The following is an 18728-nucleotide window of genomic DNA, read 5'->3' as shown; positions in this document are numbered from 1 at the left end:
TCAGTTGGTCCCAGTTGGGACGTTGTGGGAAACGTCATCAGCTCCACACTACTATCTGCAACCTTTTTATAATGAAAACAAATAAAAAGGTCTCACCTGAGTGAGATTTGGTGTGAATTTTAAACCTTTTATCTCCTATTGGAGGAGGTCCGGTGTGACGCGGCCATTGTGCCCAAAAAATGAACTTACAAATAAATGTTATGCCACTTTGCTGTGGAATGATCTAAACAAGTAATCTGCTGACCTTCATCTACCACTGTTTGGTATTATCAATCAACATTTAATGTATTCATTAAATTCCTTACTGACCAATGATTAATGTTTTTCTTTTTATCTTTTTTTTCTATTTATATGAATTATTGAGCATATCTATATATAAAAATGAACAGCCTTGTTAATAACCATTTGGCAGTAACTACCAAGGCCAATAGATGGCGCTCTGAGGCCCAACTGTTGAGAAACTCAAATAAAGCAATTGTTGTAATGTAAATCCATAAAGCAGATGAGAAGCATCATTTTCCTTTCCACGGTGTGTTTGATCATCTGGGAATGATCTTTAAGGAGCAGCAAGTTTAGCTTCTTTCTCATTATCGGGAATACTTCTCCAAGGTTATTTCCAAACATTTACTTTACTAGTCCCGTCCCTGCTGTTTGTCTCTAAAAGTTGATTGTTGTTGTTTCCACCTGCTGTTTTTACGTATTCCACATGCATATCAATATAGAAACAGGGCAAAGTTGCCGACAGGGACAAGGAAATATGAGACGTAAATCTGGATGTAAATGAGGACAGAAATGGGAACAATGTGGATTTACAACGGTTCATTAGATTGAATCCACTGTGCCGCTGTATCTCCTATAGCCCGAGCAAATTAGTGTTCAATCTCGCGTTGGAGCTGTAAATGAATCCGTCCTTTCAGCCGGTTTCTCTGTTAAATGCTAAAGTTGGAGTCCGCTTTCTGATTGTTGTTAACGGCCCCAGACAATTTTCCTTTCTTTTTTCTTGCCGTTGTGGTTTCGTAAGATTGTAAGTGACAATGCTGTAGATGTTAATTCAGTTTCTCCGTAAAGGTCTTCCATTTCACCCCTGACCTTGTGATTCAACAGCTAGTGAGAGTCCTTTTTAAAATGCAGATCTTTAGATCTCTACGGGGACATGTAAGGCTTTTTGAATCTGATGAGAAACTGCAGGTGTGAAAAGTGTGTTGTGCTCATTCGGGTGATGGATAATTTGGCAAGTTGGATTACCATCCGACGGGGAGAAAATGGAAGCCAGAGTGCACTTTTAAGTGTAGTGCTGCTCACTGAAACAGATAGTCGTCTGCAAGTGTTGCAATATGCATAGACTCAAATCATTTAGAATGACAGACTTAATAACCGTTTCAGTCTTTGCTTTGACATCTTGAAGCTGTTGGCAATTCCCCTTAGGCTTGTATGTAGGATTTAACCACATCACACCAGCCTGTCATGTGTAAAACGAAATAAAGGGAGGATAATGATTGGGAAGCAGGAGAAGCCCCACTAACAGAACTATTTTTGTATCTCTGAGATGAAATATTAGGACAGACACGGCGAGTGCTTCGATACGTTGTGCAAAGAGACAGAGCTACTCGAGTTTACAGTATCTAAGCAAAGACTGTATTCATGCAAGGTTTAGCCGAGCGAAGCTACGGTCTTAATGCGACACGGAGAATGAGCGGGGTATTTATGTAGGATATCCTTCCAGAAAGCACAAATTAAACCATCCCAAAGTTTAGAAGTCCAGTTGCATGCAGTCACAGCCGACCGACTGGAATGATGTATCTAAAAGCCGAACCTCCCAGCATACAGCCAACTATATTGCGTTTAAAAGCCTCAAGTAGGAGAGCTTCATGTGTGACATAATTAAATTCCAAGTTAATTCAAAGTGTTTAACGATGCAGGGAGAACAATTTATTTCGCTGTGCCAGCGGTGGGTCGGTCCGCAGGGGCTACGAGTGAGGAGAGGCATTAGAAGTTCAGAAAGACACTTTCGGTACTGAGGGGAGGATGTGTAGATGGAGACAGACTTGAAGGTTGTAGCATCCTTGGAAACGCAGCGTTCCCTAGAGAGAGGTGTGATTGTTTATTCAATAATGCCAAATACGCTTTGTTGTTTTCCTTCGTCATTTTTACTCTTAATCATAAAGACCATTATAGGAAAAAAATAAGTGGAAATCCATGTCTGACCAAATTCGAGTGATGGGATTGCTGCATGTGTTGGGTTTGCTGCTGGTTATTGTAACTACCCTGCAGTGTTTCATTATTTTTCAAAAGCTAATAACCTCTCCAGCCATGAACATCCTGACATTATACGTGTTGTGTGTCTGTCTTTTTTTTTTTTCCCCAGGACTCGGTGCTAGACGGTGCGGAGGAGATGAGTCTGGCAGGTAATCCCACTCCATCTATCCATCAACCCGGAGACTATTTCCAGCGTCCCCTACAGAATGTCAAAGCCTCACGGAGCAGCAGATGAGTCCATCATCCTCTTTCTAAGACCTTCCCTCAAGTTTCCATCAAAAACATACAAACACATCACCTGCCGTTATTTTCCATTGCCCTCGCTACCCTTTTGCGTTGGTGGAGGGTCACGGCAAGCGAGTGAGCACAGTTGAGGGGGGGGCGCGCTCCATACGGCACGCTAGAGGAGAAGCTCCGTTTCAAAAACCCACAGGATAACCCCCCCTCCCCCAACCCCAACCCCCTCTCCACCCTCTCCTCGATGACATCAATGGGCTGCGATGGGGCATGCGCCAGAGATCCCTTGTCTAATAGGAAGTGAGACAACTAAAGAGATGACCCTGCATCAGTTGCCATTGCTGCCTCTCTGCCATAGAGAGAGAGAGAGCGAGCGAGCTGGGCACTCCCATTACTTCTGCACTTGCTAATTAGCGTCTGCCGCCGGAGTAACTTGTACCTGTCAGTGTGTGCCGCTCTCCTATATTCAGTAACTTGAGGGAATTGAAATTGAATGCCAGTTAGGCTCCAACAAACTGCAAATGGTGCATGGGATACACCCTGATTCTCTCCCTGACCTGACAGCCTTATGTGTTTAGAATTTTTTTTTTTTTTTAATGAACACAGTATCTCTGCAAGTTTTTACTGCCAGTGTGTAATGTTTCATCTATTCCAAACAAGAGGACACACTGATTGTTTTTTTGCTTTTTTATTTTTTAGCTACTCAAGCAAGTCCCTGTGCCATATGTCCATGTATGAATGCCAAAGCCATTTCTGTTCCAGATAACCCAGTGCCTATTTACATTAAAAGAGACATGGAGAAACTTACCTGGTCATTGGTAATTATTGGTCACATTGCCGGGGCCACTTTGTGTTTCTTCAGGTAGAACAAGGTCGATTTTATTAGACATTTCTTCACCCAAAGGATTAGCCATGCTTCTCAAATTCATCCATCCACTTTTCCATTAGTTGATTTATCTGAGGTCTAGACTATTCTACATAATGAGTAAAACATGAATTGCGGTCAAAGCAATACAAATATTTCATTTACATACAGATCAACACTGACATGTTGAATTGTTCCCAGTTAGACACAGTCCTATTTTAGGGCTAATCCCTCTGTTTGCAGATGCTCAGTCATCCCAAACGTTTGACTTGTTTTGAATAATGGATTTTTTTTCCCCCCGTGATTGTTTGTTTGTTGCTGTCATATGTGAAATAGCTACCTTGCATAAATTCTGACTTGTATAAGTAGTGCAGAAATACCTGTCCAACGCACACATGCACAGGAGCATGCGCACATAGTGTGTCCTCCTTGCTAAGCTGGATGAGACTGTTGATCAAACCCCCGGCTTTGCCCAAATGCGCAGATCTCTCTGTACAGTAGCCCTTGACCTTGCTGTGTGTCCTCGTGGCCCAGACACCCGCCTGAAATTAAATTACAGATTAGTGGCTTCAGGCCCAAAGAGGGGTTTATTTGGTTGGCCCCTCTGAGAAATGCTCAAAGAATAAAATGCCTTGAAGACATTTTTTTTTCCTGACTGCAAGCACTGGAGGCATTGGCCCCCCCGAAAAAAAATGAAATCTCTGCAAAGACTTCTAAATCTTACATTGTAGTTAAGAAGGGACGTGGGCCAAGAGGAAATGGTTTCTTGGAAGCAAAAGGAAAAGTAAATTATGAAAAGAAAACCAAACTTCAAAAGAAAGAAACTCTAATGAAATGAACACGTTGGGAATTAAAGAATCATTCTGGTGAGACAAGAAGCAAAGGCCAAGCCCTCATTAATACAGAAGTCTGTCAAGCCTTTCACAATCCTTAATTCCAAATTACATTAATTTAAAACAACATTCAGATACAAGTGACCATCAATTGGTAGACAGTACGCATTGCTAAATACAACTTCTAATTTAAGGAATCTGAACCTATCTATTCTTTAATAGAAAGGGTTGCCTTTGGAAAACACCCACTTGATCTGGCAAAATGAGTTAACAGACTTTATAGTAGCTTTGGCGGAACTTTCTACAGTATTTTTTACAGTAACAATTGTGCAAGACTGATCACATTCTGTATCTGAATGGACGGACTGATACCTATCGAAATGCACATGAAGCCGACTATTGTTTGAAGACGGCCTCCATTCTTCTACATTAGACACTCAATTTCCAAGGAAACACAGAAGCGCTGTTTCGCCAAATGTACATCAGCACAACAGGTGATGTAAATTTATTCTGACAAATCCGGTTGAAATTTGTTCCCATAATACCCATCGGCATGGTTCACAAGCTTACTATCTGTTAACTTCACCTGCCAAAAACAGCCTTCATGCGAAACCGTACGCACGTAATGCCCTTTCTCACAGACCCACGGCACAAGAGGACACATATTTAAGACGCCAACGTCACATCTAGATGTAACTTAATAAAAGCTTTAGAATTTCCCTACAGCCGAGGTTCGGGCTGCGTCACGCACATAGGGGAACGTTCCACAGATTAAATTGGCATAAGACATTGCCAACTGATATTTAGATGGTGGTGTGAGGTCATACAAGTGAGTCAAGAAACCCAAACAGAGGCCAACCGTGGGCATATTTCCTAGGCAGCACAGATTTGGGGATTGGCAACGTGTACCAAGGCGCTGAGTCAACGCCAAGATGGAGTATATTATTGGGGAACGCATCAGTCGGCCATTAGCAGCCAATTAACACTGACTGAACAAACACTAGCTATCAAAGTCACTCAAAATTAGGAAAAAATGTGCTTTCAATGCAGACCGGATCAAACGGTCTCTTGGAGCGCGACGCCAATGCAGCTACTTCTCAGAAATCTCTTCACACTCCGCAGGGCTCACACACTCTGGCTCAGACTGTGGTCCTATCACGCAGTGGATTGATATAAGCACTTCTGCTACTCTGCATTTGACTTGAACATCAGGTCCCAATAAAGAAGTCACATAAATGGGGCCAGATGTGCTGCTCAATTTTAGTACACAGTAAATGCTTAGTGTGCTCTTTGGTAAATACTTTTCCTTTTGTTGCCTCCAACCCCATTTGTTTAGCAAATACTTAAAGCCAAGCATGTGTGTGTATATCTTATCACTGCTGCACAAATCTTTTATTTCCCTTCAAAGAAGAGCGACCTCAGTCAAATGGAGAGAAAGCAGCTGTCAGCTCGTGGCTCGTGCTCTGTTTGGCACACCTGAGGTCAGTGGCTCTCCAGTCCAAGTGCTCCGCGCCCGGAGCTCTCTGCGTTTCAATTCTAGCAGTCTAATCAGGGACTTTTTCACACCAGGAACAGCAGGTGAATGCGATGCACACTGTAGTGAAGAAGAAATGAGGACGAGGATTGAAGACATCTGTAATGTGTTTTATTCATGGGGTTATCAGGATGTATGTAAATAGCTTGGGCTACGGCCAGTAATCAGTTAACTGTGGATGTAAGCACGGCGTGGAATCAAATTCTGCTCACCGTGAGCATCCTTGCATCACTTTTACGATCTGCCGGGTTTGTTCACCGCTTGTGCAGAAAACACTGCCAGCATTTGATGCTGTTTTATTTCTCCTGAGGAGGCTCAATAATGTATTTAGTATGCAGAGGCGGGAGCGAACATAAAACAGGCAAATCAACTGAGATAGTGATCCACCATTATGCGGTTTTGAAAGCTGATGCTGTGACCAATATTAATGTTCTGAAAATATTCATGTTACATTTACAAATTCTGCTTACAATTCTAATTTTATTATTTATTATTAACAATCAGCCATTGACATAACTGTGAGAGTGTTGCTACATGCTGGAATTAGTATAGAATTGCTAAAACAATGACATGATTTAATAGTAGATGGAAAAAATCTCCCATGTCAACTATCCTCCCTCTCCACCGGGTTTAACTTTAAATTATGCTGAACTGAGGTTAAATGAGTGGAAATCAAAGTAGCTTCCATCGGTCTGATCAATAGTTAAATTCCAGCAGTACCTAACAACAATGACAATGGACAAACCCGCGCTGGCAGTTTCCTTCTGCTCTTAGCATTACAACTAACATGTCATTTAAGTGTCAGCTTGAAAGGGAATTAGCATTATTTCAAATAGGTATCCGTACTAAATAGGTATCTGTCCAGCTCTTAATAAGGTAACCAAATAAGACAACTGAGAAGTAATGTGTGACAGAAATATCCCATGAATGATCCTTGTAGTCTAATGTGGGCCTTGGGGAGTTAAAGTAGTACCAGTGTAAACCCAGAACAAATTCAGATGAATACACCTCCGTATTAAATTAATAGATAACACATTTGAGTTAAAGATACTGACCTTTTATTTTACGTCCTGTGTGTAGCTGTGTAGCTTCAAGGACAAAGGAGCTGCTTTCGAGGTTACATCAAAATTCCTTGAGTCAATCACATTGTGAAAGTAACAAAAGAAAGGAATTCAGGTGCTTTTAAGTTTTTTTTTTCCCCCTAACACTCTGATCCTCCACCTTGAATGGCAAACAGCCTCACTGGGCATGAGATGTTGACATAAGGATTTGAGAGAGTGAGAAAATGAAAGTTGCTGTTGGGAGTGCAGACGAGGCAAGCTGCAATGAAAGAAAGAGACAATGGAGGTGCTGGTTATTAAAGCAAGACACCAACAATTTCAAGAATACCAGCTGTGAATACATAAGCAGGGATTTTGTATAGTTTTCTGGTTGCGCTGTCACGTCAGTCCCTCTGAAAGAAATACGCAAAGACTACTGTTTATATATATATATTATCTTGCTGATTCTATATATATATATATATATATATATATATATATATTCTATATTCTATATATATATATATATATATATATATATATATATATATAGAATCAGCAAGATAATCCGATCATAGATCAGTACAGCATTAATAATGCGGTGGCCATTTTACTGTCATGGAAAAAGCTTAAAAGACAAGCTCTTACTTTAGCAGATATAGGATAGATATATTTTTTAAGAGCTCTGAGTAATTCTCTGTAGTGACAGAAAGGACAGGATGTTGAATCACAGCTCAGACTTGCTCCCCTGCTACTTTGCATCAAAAGACGAGGCGGTGTGGGCATCTAATCGAGATGCCACTGGGAAAGTTCCCTGTGGAGATGTTCAGGGCACGTCCAACTGGGAGGAGACCCCTGGGAAGATGAAGAACACAATGTCCGGGACAGGTCTTAGGACCCCCCTCCCCCCACACACACACAATCACACACCTGGAACGGATATGTCTGGGCTAACAAAATCTAGTAGTGGTGGAAAATGGATGTGTGGTAATTCAATCTTTTGGCTGTGCTGTAATGTCAGTAGCTGAGAATGGGTGCGTTCCCTTCTTGGGTCAGTACGTACAAGGGTTCTTCATCCACCCCTCTTTCCTCTTTACTCGCGAAAGGGTTTTAAATGTTATAAAAGTCCTGAGATTAGATTTAAAAGTACCTAGGATGTAGTCAATATGAATAAGTCTGCCATACTGATAGAAAAGTCACTGTTAAGTGTCACTTAATTTTAAATTGACATTCAACAGTGAATAAGTGTTAATGGTTATGATTAAAATTGCACTTATGCTCCTATTTGCAGTCTTGCCTTTTTTTTTTGTCTGACTCTGTTGAAGTCCATCCATGTCTGAGGAGCTGAGGCTAAAGTCCACATGGCGATAACAGTGATAAGCACTTCACCAGTTCAGTGTATATTGTGATTGTTGAATTGTTTCTGTAATTATTAGTAATCAGTCACAACGGCAATAGAATTCACCTGCATTTTGAAGTGCTGGTGGAAAATCTCCCCCCTCATCAGCATTTGCTGTTCGTTTGTATACTACACTGCGAATTCAAATGCACATGCACTCATTTACGCGTTCTGCACCGGCTGCCTGCCTACACATTGAACAGGTGTTAACTGCACCTGACCTTTTCCCCACTTATTCTGTTGAAGCCTTGGCCACTGAAATTGGCATCAATCCAACTTTTGGATCTGCTAAATGAAATAAAATGTATGAATTCCCCCCTTGCTAACTGAAATTGGCAGGAGAGTTCATCAGGATACCGCGATTTGCCAAAAGAACGAGTCACAGCACAGGCCCTCGACACCAACATGAAGCCTGTTCAGTGCGCTGCAATTTCAATGAGAATTTATTTTCTCTTACCGGTGTTCTGTAAAAACCCCTCAGTCAAATTGTGCCGTGCTATACAATGTTAGTCACTAAAGAAACCAGAAAAAACAGGAACAGACAATGACACCGCTGTCACATACAGGTCAAAAACACAAAATGCAGACGAGTAGTTCTAATAGGACAATATGTGAAGCGCAGCTTAAAACAGGAAACACTTTTACCATTTCTATATGTTTTGAATTTTGAACTGAGGATGGTGTGCAGAGGAACATACCATAGACATTTTGCATTAGGATATCAACCCTGAGGGTTTCTCAAAGTGAAATGAAATGAGATGCCAATTCTTGTAAAGAAGTTTTAAGAATGAGACGTCATTTTGAACAAAGTGTCAGTGTGTGAAATAAAACACTGGGGTTTGAGTTCCATATCGTTTAACAGTAAATATTGATTTTATTCAAGGATGAGGATGAAGCTACACCCTCTGTGTGTTGTTAATTGAACTTTTCCTTGCTTTGTGTAGTTGTATAACTAAGTGGTGTGACACAAAAGGCTGTGATTTTCTTCTTAGTGGCTTTACCTGACAAACTCGTTCAATAGAATATAATAAATGTGCTTTTTCCCTCCTGCTTGTCCATATGCAATATTGAATGCAGACAAGATCTGAGTTATATTAGTCCCCCAATTGTAATGTATCTGCTGATAGTTTTAATTCTTCATAAACAACGATCTGTCACCGGCTGCATCAAAGAGCAAACAAGTAATGACACTCCGGCTTGGCCAATGGAAACTGCAGCTTTCATCGGACTATGTGGTTCCATATTGGATTTTTCCCCTAAATTATATCTCTTTAACTTTAATCAGGATGAATTGATATCATACTAGATTCTATTCCCTTCTCAAATACAGCTTCTAGGACCAAACTTGGGAAAACAAGAGGCAGTGCATAAGCAGAGGCTTATTTTAGCAACCGAAATGTGTTCTTTGTCAGACTCACTCAGATGTGCTAGGCTAGGCCGTCCCTAATTAAAGTGTTCTGCTCTACAGAGTCCCCGGTCGGTCCTGAGCATGCAGAAGCTGTCTTATTCTTTCCATCCATCACATCTACTGTAATTACTTTTGTTTACAGTGGAGGAAACGGCAGCTGTCTGATTAGAAGTTATTGAGGAGATAACTCATAGGTGATCTAGAAACGGCGCTCAACTTCTCTCCTGGATGCAGATGAACCCTTCGTTTGTGCAAGTGTGGGACAATGTTGTGGGGGGCTCATGGAGAACGACGTGAGCCCCCCACTACTCGTGCAGAACGGGGCTGTCAAATCTAAAAATCCTTTTTTTTTCTTTTTTGAGCCGCACATTGTTGTCTTTCAATGCGGATGATGGTCTCTCCTTTCTTGAGGCAAATATACAAAAGTTTGCAAAACTGTGTAATTAGTTGGACACGCTGTTGAGTTTTTTCTCATAAAATGTCAAAACACTCATTATTCATATATTCATATTTATTAGTCATTTTGAAGGGGAATTTAAGTTTTCAAGTATTTTACGCTTATAGTAAGATAGATATGCAGATAGATAATAACAATCATTTATCTAAATTGTGAATTGAGCGGACATTAACAAACTGTTTTTTAGAGGTCCGCTCCTTGTTATTATGTTTTAAGGAATGCCCCGTATGACTATATCACAAGATTGTGATCAAATAAAACATGTTGGTTCAAATGGATTCTGAGATGTCCTTTACTGATATAGAAAAGCATGTGCAATATTAAAATGGAAAATCGATACAGCAGCATCCAGAAATGGATCCTGCTGCAGAGATATATTGGATTTTTTAATAAAATAATATATATGTGTGTGTATATATGTATATATGTGTATATATATATATATAATATATATATATATATATGTATATATATATATATACATATATATATATACATATATACACACACTATGCAGTATATATATATATATATACACACACACTATGCAGTATATATATATATATATATATATATACACTGCAGAGTGAGAAAATACTGTAGATATTGCCCCTGTACCCTTATTGTGGTTGGTTTAATGACTCAAATTTACTATATATCACATAATGAACTCTTCCAAACGTGATAGTAATAACATCCCTGAAATCTATGATTATTTAATGTTTGTACATTGATCAAACACATTTGATATCACTTCTTAAGACAATTGTGTCTTTTATTTCAAAATTTGAGACGTCATTTTTCCGCCTGAACTTTCACTACTATAATAGGTTTTGGACCATTGGACGAAGAAAAGTGAATTGATCAACATGTTATTTTTTTAATGAACTACACCAAAGATGGAAGTGGTGGTTACTGGCAGTGTGGTCGTCAAGGGCTTTCTCGTTGTCCTTGGGAGCTGAGTGGGTTCACTCAATTAATGGCTCTAATTAGACTGTTTGGAATATCAGCACTGCTAATGTTACTTTGACAGTGATTTAATTTGACATGTTAATCAATCATCAACATAGCCAGAGCTCCCGCTAATATGTGAACAAGGGATATAAAAAGCATTCGTATTGTATGCAGACAGTTGTGTACCGCACAATGCATTGGGTGTGATCATAACATATTAGCACTTTGTTTATTGATTTATTTTTGCTCTTTTATCTTTAGCCATTGTGCTAGTGTTTGTCTCAGCAATGGAGCCAGAAGGTATAATAAATAGTATGTGATAAACTATTAGTTTAGTTACTTTGAGTTCTTTGAAGCCAACAGTGCGTCTTGTGTTAATGTTATAGCTCAAAACCATTTTCAATGAACTTTGTTTGTACAACAGATCCCCTCCATTGCAAAAAGTGTGCGATTAATTACTGTGCTTTAATGGGCCCAGCTACCGGGTACTAGTAATTAAAAGATAATGATTGGTTCCTTTTTGAATGGTACAAATAAAGATGCAGAAACTCATCTATGTTATTCAGGTTGTTAAATAAAAGATTAGGCCATGAGTGGGGGCGGGTTTGGTGGTGGTGGGGTTAGGGTTACTTGCTTTTCCTGCCAAATTATCCAAGGCTTCCTGCCGAGTGTTCAGATAAACTTTGGATGATCACTACGGATGAATAAACATGATAACCTTGTTTCTTCTCCATGACCCCTTTCTCTAAGAGTATTTGGAGAAAAATAAGTAATTTAAGTTTCTTAAAAGCGGTATTTGATAATATAGGGTGACATTAAAACATACTCTGATCTACAGCCATACTACAATGAAACAAGTGGTGATTGAAGTTGTTCAGTCTTGTTTGACTGTTTAACAAAGCCAGAGCCCCGCGATGCAAGAGTCAAAGCCAGTGTGAGACCAGGTCAGCGTAACCCTTCTTACAGGACGGCAGGTTATGTTCACGAGTAAAAAGCCACGGCAAGAAACACAGCCTGTGGTTTCCTGGGCAGAAAATCCAGAATTTAAAAGGACACGAAATATAAAATTGTTGAAGTTTGAAACTAGTGTGAAAGGTTAGCCCCAGGGGGCGGCAGGGAATGAGTCCTAAAGCCATAAAATAGCTTCTGTATCACTTTTGTATTTCTGATTCCTTCGTCATCAGTTTTAGATTAGATCAGTCTGTAGAGTTAGTCCTTCACCACACACCTTAAAAGTAATAGTTTAATTCATAAAACATAACATGTATGAATAAATACCCCTCTTGGATTATTTTAAAATTGGTGTTTTGTTGAGGCAACCAGTGAAATTACCCAGATCTCAGATACTGAGCTAAGCTAAGTAGCTGCTGGATGTATTTTAATATTTAACTGCCAGGTACGAGAGACATGTTGAACTTCTTACGCTCAGCAATGTAGCAAACAAGGGTATTTTCTGAAAAGTTGACCAACTCTTGGACTTGTCATGTCAGCATTAGTTGACGGCACACAATATAAAATAAAAAGCAACAAAACTGGAATCACAAAGGATATTCTGTCACATTCAGGACAACGCATGAATCATTTTCTCTGTGCCACTGATGCACATCTTGTTGCCAGAGACCTTTTCTCAGATGGTGCCTACACCGAGACTGGAAAACCAGAAACCCAGAAACCTCAGAACAATTTTGATGATTTAATGCCTAAAGCCTTCTCTTTGAGTTCACAGTTATATTGGTGCAGTTATAGATCATGCAGTCAGCAATATTGTGGTTAAGCAGTTTTACTTTATCCCCGTCATAAAAAGAAACATTTAGTCCTACGAGGAATGCATGTTTACTGCTAGATTTGCCACGTCAGGCGAAGCATGCAGTAATGAAAATCCTATTTGAGATTCATCATTTCTAATGCAACCCATGCCATTCTCAATACTTAAAAACAGCATCAGCAGGATATGTGGTAATGTGTTAATCCCACTAGCGCACTGAAAATCTAATAATGGATGGCCAGCTATGCCATTTGTGATCAGGGCAGGTCGTTAAACCTGCCGCGTCCTGGTAATTGACTGGGGAATTATATGGAGCGAAGTAAGGGAGCGCTGCTCAGGACTGATCAACTTATGGAGTAACGGAAAGTCAGAAGATAGACTTGAACTGATCAACAAAACATGAAAATGAAAGCCTGTAAATGAATGCACCTGGCGGGCTAGGTGTTATATAAACACTCAACGCCCGTACACTTGCATCCGAGCAGGAGAGGAGGCAGGAGGCAAAAGGAGAGCACCGCTGTTTTCATCCTTCTTCCTACTGTTTGTAATCACTGGACACACCAGAGGCCCGAAATAAAGGTTCCTCAGCCCCATGACAGCCTGTAGCTCTTTGATGTAGAAATATGTTCATGAATCTTAATCTTTCCACTGACAGATCCAGCTGGATAAATTATTTATCTAAACTTCCACAGAAACGTTGCACTTACAACCCACTGCAATGGCTTAATCAAAGAAGATTATTTAATACGCCTACTGACAAGAACTTTCCATCCATGGATGAATTTATCCAAGTGCATTCGTTTGTGATGTTCCTTGTGTCCCGTGTATGCGCTGAATGCTGCTGTTCAATGGAATTTAGGTGTTTTCATGAGCGAGTACTACTGAAAATTGAATGTATTTCAAGTGAAACAAAAACAAAATCACTCCTCGTGAAAAAAAAATGAAAGATCCTGGAATGAATACAAAGAGTGTGGGTTTTTCAGATGGACTCCTTTGGTATTAGGATTTATTCGCCTAAACTTACCTTCTCTGCTTTAATAAATGAGGTGGACAATTCGCCAAACTAATTCTAGCGATGCAGAAGTGCAATTTTGAGTTGTGTCCAGTCCGATAAAATATTCTGGATTCTCAATCCTTAATTGAGCAAACTCCGTGGGGGTTGACATATGGCAAATAAAGGTCTTTGTTTATTTTCAAATATTCACAAATTTGAATGCGTTTTTAGTGCTCTAAAATGTGTTGGCAGACAACTGAGCACATTATGCGCAGAGCTGCACCCTCTTGTAGACCATATCTCCTGTGTGGGGATTACTAATGGGAACAGTCATTTTTCACTAACAATACATGGCAGATGGAGAAGAAAAAGGAAAGCGTGTTTGCATAATGGACACAGTTACTGTGAAGGCCATTAATAATAGATTTGGCAAACAATCCATTTACCACCCTGATTAAACTGGAGCTCTCTCCACCCAATAAGAGGAGGAGGGTAACCCACCAGGGGATGGTCGGGTCAATCGCCATTAGACGTTCAATTAAATCAGGAATCAGGATCAGGAATCAGGAAACATTTATTGCCAAAATATGTCAAACATACAAGGAATTTGTCTTGCCGGTTGGTGCGTGACAGTAGACAGTGTAACAATAGACAACAAGACAGCAGTGCACAAGTAATAAAATAAAGTAAAATGAAATGCTAATGCAATGGGTTAATAGAATAAGGCTATGGGTTAGTATAAAACAAGAGAATAAAGTTAAAGTTAAGAATTTAAAATATTAAAAAAGTTAAAAAATATTAAGCATATTAATATATTAATAATAATATATTAATATTAAGCATAAAGTGCAAAAGTAAGGTAGAGGTACCAGTGCAAAGGTAAGGTAGAGGTACCAGGCTACGCTACATTCATAGATAATTTGCAACCATAAAATTGACCTATTAGTTAACTGAAGCGTCCTTATTGTGGAATGAAAAGTTACTTCATAGTTAAGTTTCACCTGGTGGAGGCGTTACTTAGGCCACTAATCAACATGCTTGGAATAATTCAGCCAGCTACCAACCATTACATTTATAAAAAAGCCACGCCAGTTTAGTGATTTTCCTCTCGTTTGCTCTGGCAGTGACCTTAATTATATATAAAACTTTATATAAATACCATGTATATTCTCAAAGACACTTTCAATTATGTTTTTCTCATTATTTTGCACCCTGGGATCCTTCTTTGTCTTCCTTATGAGCCAGTGGTCCCCAACCACCGGGCCGCGGGCCGCTACCGGTCCGTGGGCCGTTTGGTAACGGGCCGCACCACAGGAAGAATATATATTTTTTTTTTCTGAAAAATGTTTGATTTTGAAAAAAATTCTCCTAATTATGTGCGCTTGTCCCTCTGACAGATTCCTCACGCGTCACCAGCCGTTTTTCTTCACGTTTACAGTTGTCCTCTTACACGACACGTGGACGGCAGTTTCGCCCACCAGCGAACAGAGTACTACTACACTGATTTGAAACCAGTTAATGAAGGAGATTTTGAAGGGTGTTTATTTTGAAATTCTTATGTTGTTTAAAAAAAAGCCCTTTATAATCACCCCACAGTCTTGATATTCTTGCAAGTGGTGTGCTATCAATCCCAAGTGCAATGAGTCCATTCTTGTAACATTGAAGTTTCTGAATTGAATGTAGTGATGTAATGTACTGTTATTTTGAAATCATACTGGTCTAAATTTTGTAGTGGAAGCTGGTTGAAGATCTGCTCCAGTCTTATCCTGTAGTCTGTTTTCATCCGCTCCTTCCTTTAGATGTTGTCTCCGTGTGATTTCCAGACACTTGTGTATGCAAGCAACATCCCAGAATGTGAAAATAACACAGAATTGTGATGCATGGAAGAAAAACATTTTGGAAACATTAAAGAAAGTAGATATCAATCATTTCACTTATATGGGACACTATCATTGTGCTTCTAGCTGATTAAAACGCATTAGGAGAGCCGTTTCAAAACTAATGACATTGGGAAGCTGCAAAGACAGGGAATTGTTTATGGCACACCCAAAATGTCTCCGTAAATACCTTTTTTATCTCAAAACCAGGCCAACCAACAAGAGCGTTCTATTAACTGCATTTACCCAATCAACATCTTGGGGTGATTATGAACATGTCTTCCCAGAGCAAACGCTGTGATGGTGGCCAGACCGTGTGTGTTGATAATTACGAGGTGGATAATGGACGCAGGTCGGTAGCGCATCGCAGGAGGTGCTGGACCCAATGGGCCGCGATAATTAACCAAAATCTTAATGACACTGGGCAAAATGATTCCCCCCTGACTCGTGTGTGATAAATATTTAATGTTTCATTACAATAATGATGGGAATGCAAAATGCCAAACCACTGACTGTCAAACTTTTGCTGCGGTCTTCTTGTAATTAGAGGTAGCTCTAGCTGTCTCGGTCTGATTTCCCAATGCAGCCTCTGCCAGCATTTGGCTCTCTCTAGAAAGAGACTGGGGAAGGGAATTGTGTGTGTTGGACTGTACATTGACAGGTTTAACATTAATTCATTCTGGTGTGTGATTGAGAAAAGGGTTACAGATCCTCGGCTTGAATACAGAGAGCAACAACCCTTTGTGTGCTTAATTTTCCGGGATAGTCGTGAGCCAAAGTTATTCTCCACCCCCAATAGAAAAGCACTTACAGAATTGAGTTATGTTTGTCACCGTTGTGGCCAGATGGACAAATGAGTGGGCATCTTGTAGAAATGACAAAGTGAACCACAGTGGTCTTATACAAACACATTAGTCAAGTTATTTTGACCACCTCGACTCTGTGTAATCTTGCTCTACACAGTTGAGAAATCCCAGTTCAATTTCTGTCCCGGCTGCTTTAACCCACATACATACACCAGAGGCGGCGGGAATCGATACGCTGTACTTGGCTATCATTATCAAGACTTATACCCCTTCAGCTCAGGGCCCATTGAGTCAAAGGATCGCATTCGTCCCGGTGTCTCAACCATGACTCCTGAGTCAAATTAAGGTTTGATTTACACGTATTTAATGACAGGCCACCCTTAATTAGCTGATGGCGCAAAAACACAGCTAATACTAAAAAGGATGACCGTCTGATACTCCAGCGGTTGTTTGCTCAGGGCCGCGTTCAATCCCTCATCCCTATCAAGCCGCGCTCGCGTTGCAAAAAACGGCTTCCTCTCGAGGCTGTGCCCAAACCTCATATGTTGAGCTGTGCCAGTGGCAATAATGAATCCTCTGTGGGACGCCTGATCCCTTGTATCAATACCGGGTGTCAGCTTTGTGAGACTTTTGGTGTGCAGAAAAAACTTTTATCTCCTGAAGTATTTGCCGTCTCATAGTGGACTCGCGATGACTTCTTCCGCCTCTTGTTTTGGTCACAATTCATTGGTTCAAGCCTGAGAGGCTCTCTATGTCATTAGCAGAAAAATAATGTGGTTAGTTTAATGGAGTGACTTAGACTAACAAGTTGTTGCAACAAGAATACCCTGAAGTGACTAGAGATGTATTACCGCAGTAGTAGTGGCTGCTCATTAGCTCCTCGCAGTGTTATTGCAGTTAGGCTCATAACAAACCTGCATAATATCCATGCATGGCTGTAAAAGAGAGAGACGGCTGATAAATTGCATAATAACCAGATTAGCAATATGTCACACTAAGCCTCTGGCAAAAGGCAAGGGAATTGGGAAGATTCTTCCATCCCCGTGAGATGAGAAAGATTTAAATAGAAACCTTGAAGCAGAATTTGTCAAGTTACATGAGCAGAAATGCATTCTCGTTTTTATCCCCACCCTAAATATGTAAGTGTCCTTTGAAGCGGATTTCATCAAGTCATTATGAAAATGGGGATGCATCTGTGAAAGCATTGACATACAGTTTAAAAGGTGACATGCATTGAAAAAAAGCGCTAGTTGGTGAAATGCACTTTACAGTGTATGAACTCTGCTTCCTTGCGTCTGATGCCAAATATGACACAGGACATCACAATGAAAAGACATGACAAAAGGAAAAACTGGCTAATGTATTCTATTGGGCAAAACTGCGTCTGGTTATTTGGAATGATTATTTTGGTTGTTTCGAAGCTAAAAAGGGAAATTGGATTGCCAAGGTCAATGGCCAGGCTGGTCACCAATAAAGTTGCAATAGTCATAAAAAGGTAATGAAAGGCACCAAAACACTTACTTCCACATTACAATGAGACTTATTTGGTTTTGATTTATTGCTACCTAAACGGTGCATGACAAGAATATTTCTTTTCAAAAGGCACATTTCGCTATTCATGAGGCACCTTATTCCTCGATACACAATAAATGTGGTGGGAGACCGAGAGAGTTTTCAGTCAGTTTTGTTGAATGAAAAATGTATAAAATTATTCCTGAGACCTATTTTTCTAGCAACTTCTCCCTACAAAGTGCTGTTCTTGTAAAAAAAACAAAAAAACAAAAAAACATAATTTAGCAGGCTTTTAAAGCGTCTCTTTGAGCTTACTTTACAAAGCATTTTGGTCTCGGAGACGTGTGTCATTAATCAAACACGCTCGGCGGCCTGGAACCTCAGTTTATTTCTCATCACTCCACCTTTTTATAAAACAGTTGCATAGTTGGACAGATATATTAAGTAAGGAGGTTTGGGGTGCTGTAGAAGAAAACATTTAATCAACCTGGATTCCGTAGAAATATCAATGAAAGCAAACAAAGAATGGTGTTATGGGAGGCCTCTAAGAAAGAATAAGACCACATTGTACTTGACTATTTTATAACTCCGCAGAAAGGATGTTATGGCGGATAGTTACTGGAATTCAGATTTGAGACCAATGTAGTTGATAATCAACAGAGACAATGACTTTTTTTTCCAGTCTCTTTCACTTGCTTAGAGCTCAATTCAGTGATGCAATACAGAACATTAGTTCCACCTTTTCAATATGGGGAAAGAACCCTCGACTGGACGGTTACTGTTGTTTTGTA

The 18728-nt window shown here is 39.9% G+C and overlaps 1 protein-coding gene across 4 annotated transcripts in view; it reads left to right on the top strand.

Annotated features, from left to right (window-relative positions):
• cd276 (CD276 molecule) overlaps positions 1–3296 on the top strand; it is a 55684-nt gene extending 52388 nt beyond the window's left edge. For all 4 annotated transcript variants that reach the window (XM_078085460.1, XM_040197947.2, XM_040197956.2 and 1 more), the window contains one exon: positions 2366–3296. In XM_078085460.1, coding sequence (XP_077941586.1) covers positions 2366–2409 — 44 coding nt within the window. In that variant the 3' untranslated portion in view covers positions 2410–3296. The remainder of the gene's footprint in view (positions 1–2365) is intronic.
• The last annotated feature ends 15432 nt before the right edge of the window (positions 3297–18728 follow it).

Source organism: Gasterosteus aculeatus, chromosome 12 (genome assembly GCF_964276395.1).
Source record: "Gasterosteus aculeatus chromosome 12, fGasAcu3.hap1.1, whole genome shotgun sequence".
Lineage (NCBI taxonomy): Eukaryota > Metazoa > Chordata > Actinopteri > Perciformes > Gasterosteidae > Gasterosteus > Gasterosteus aculeatus.
The sequence above is the reverse complement of the archived record's forward strand: the minus strand, read 5'-3'. Positions and strand labels throughout refer to the sequence as shown.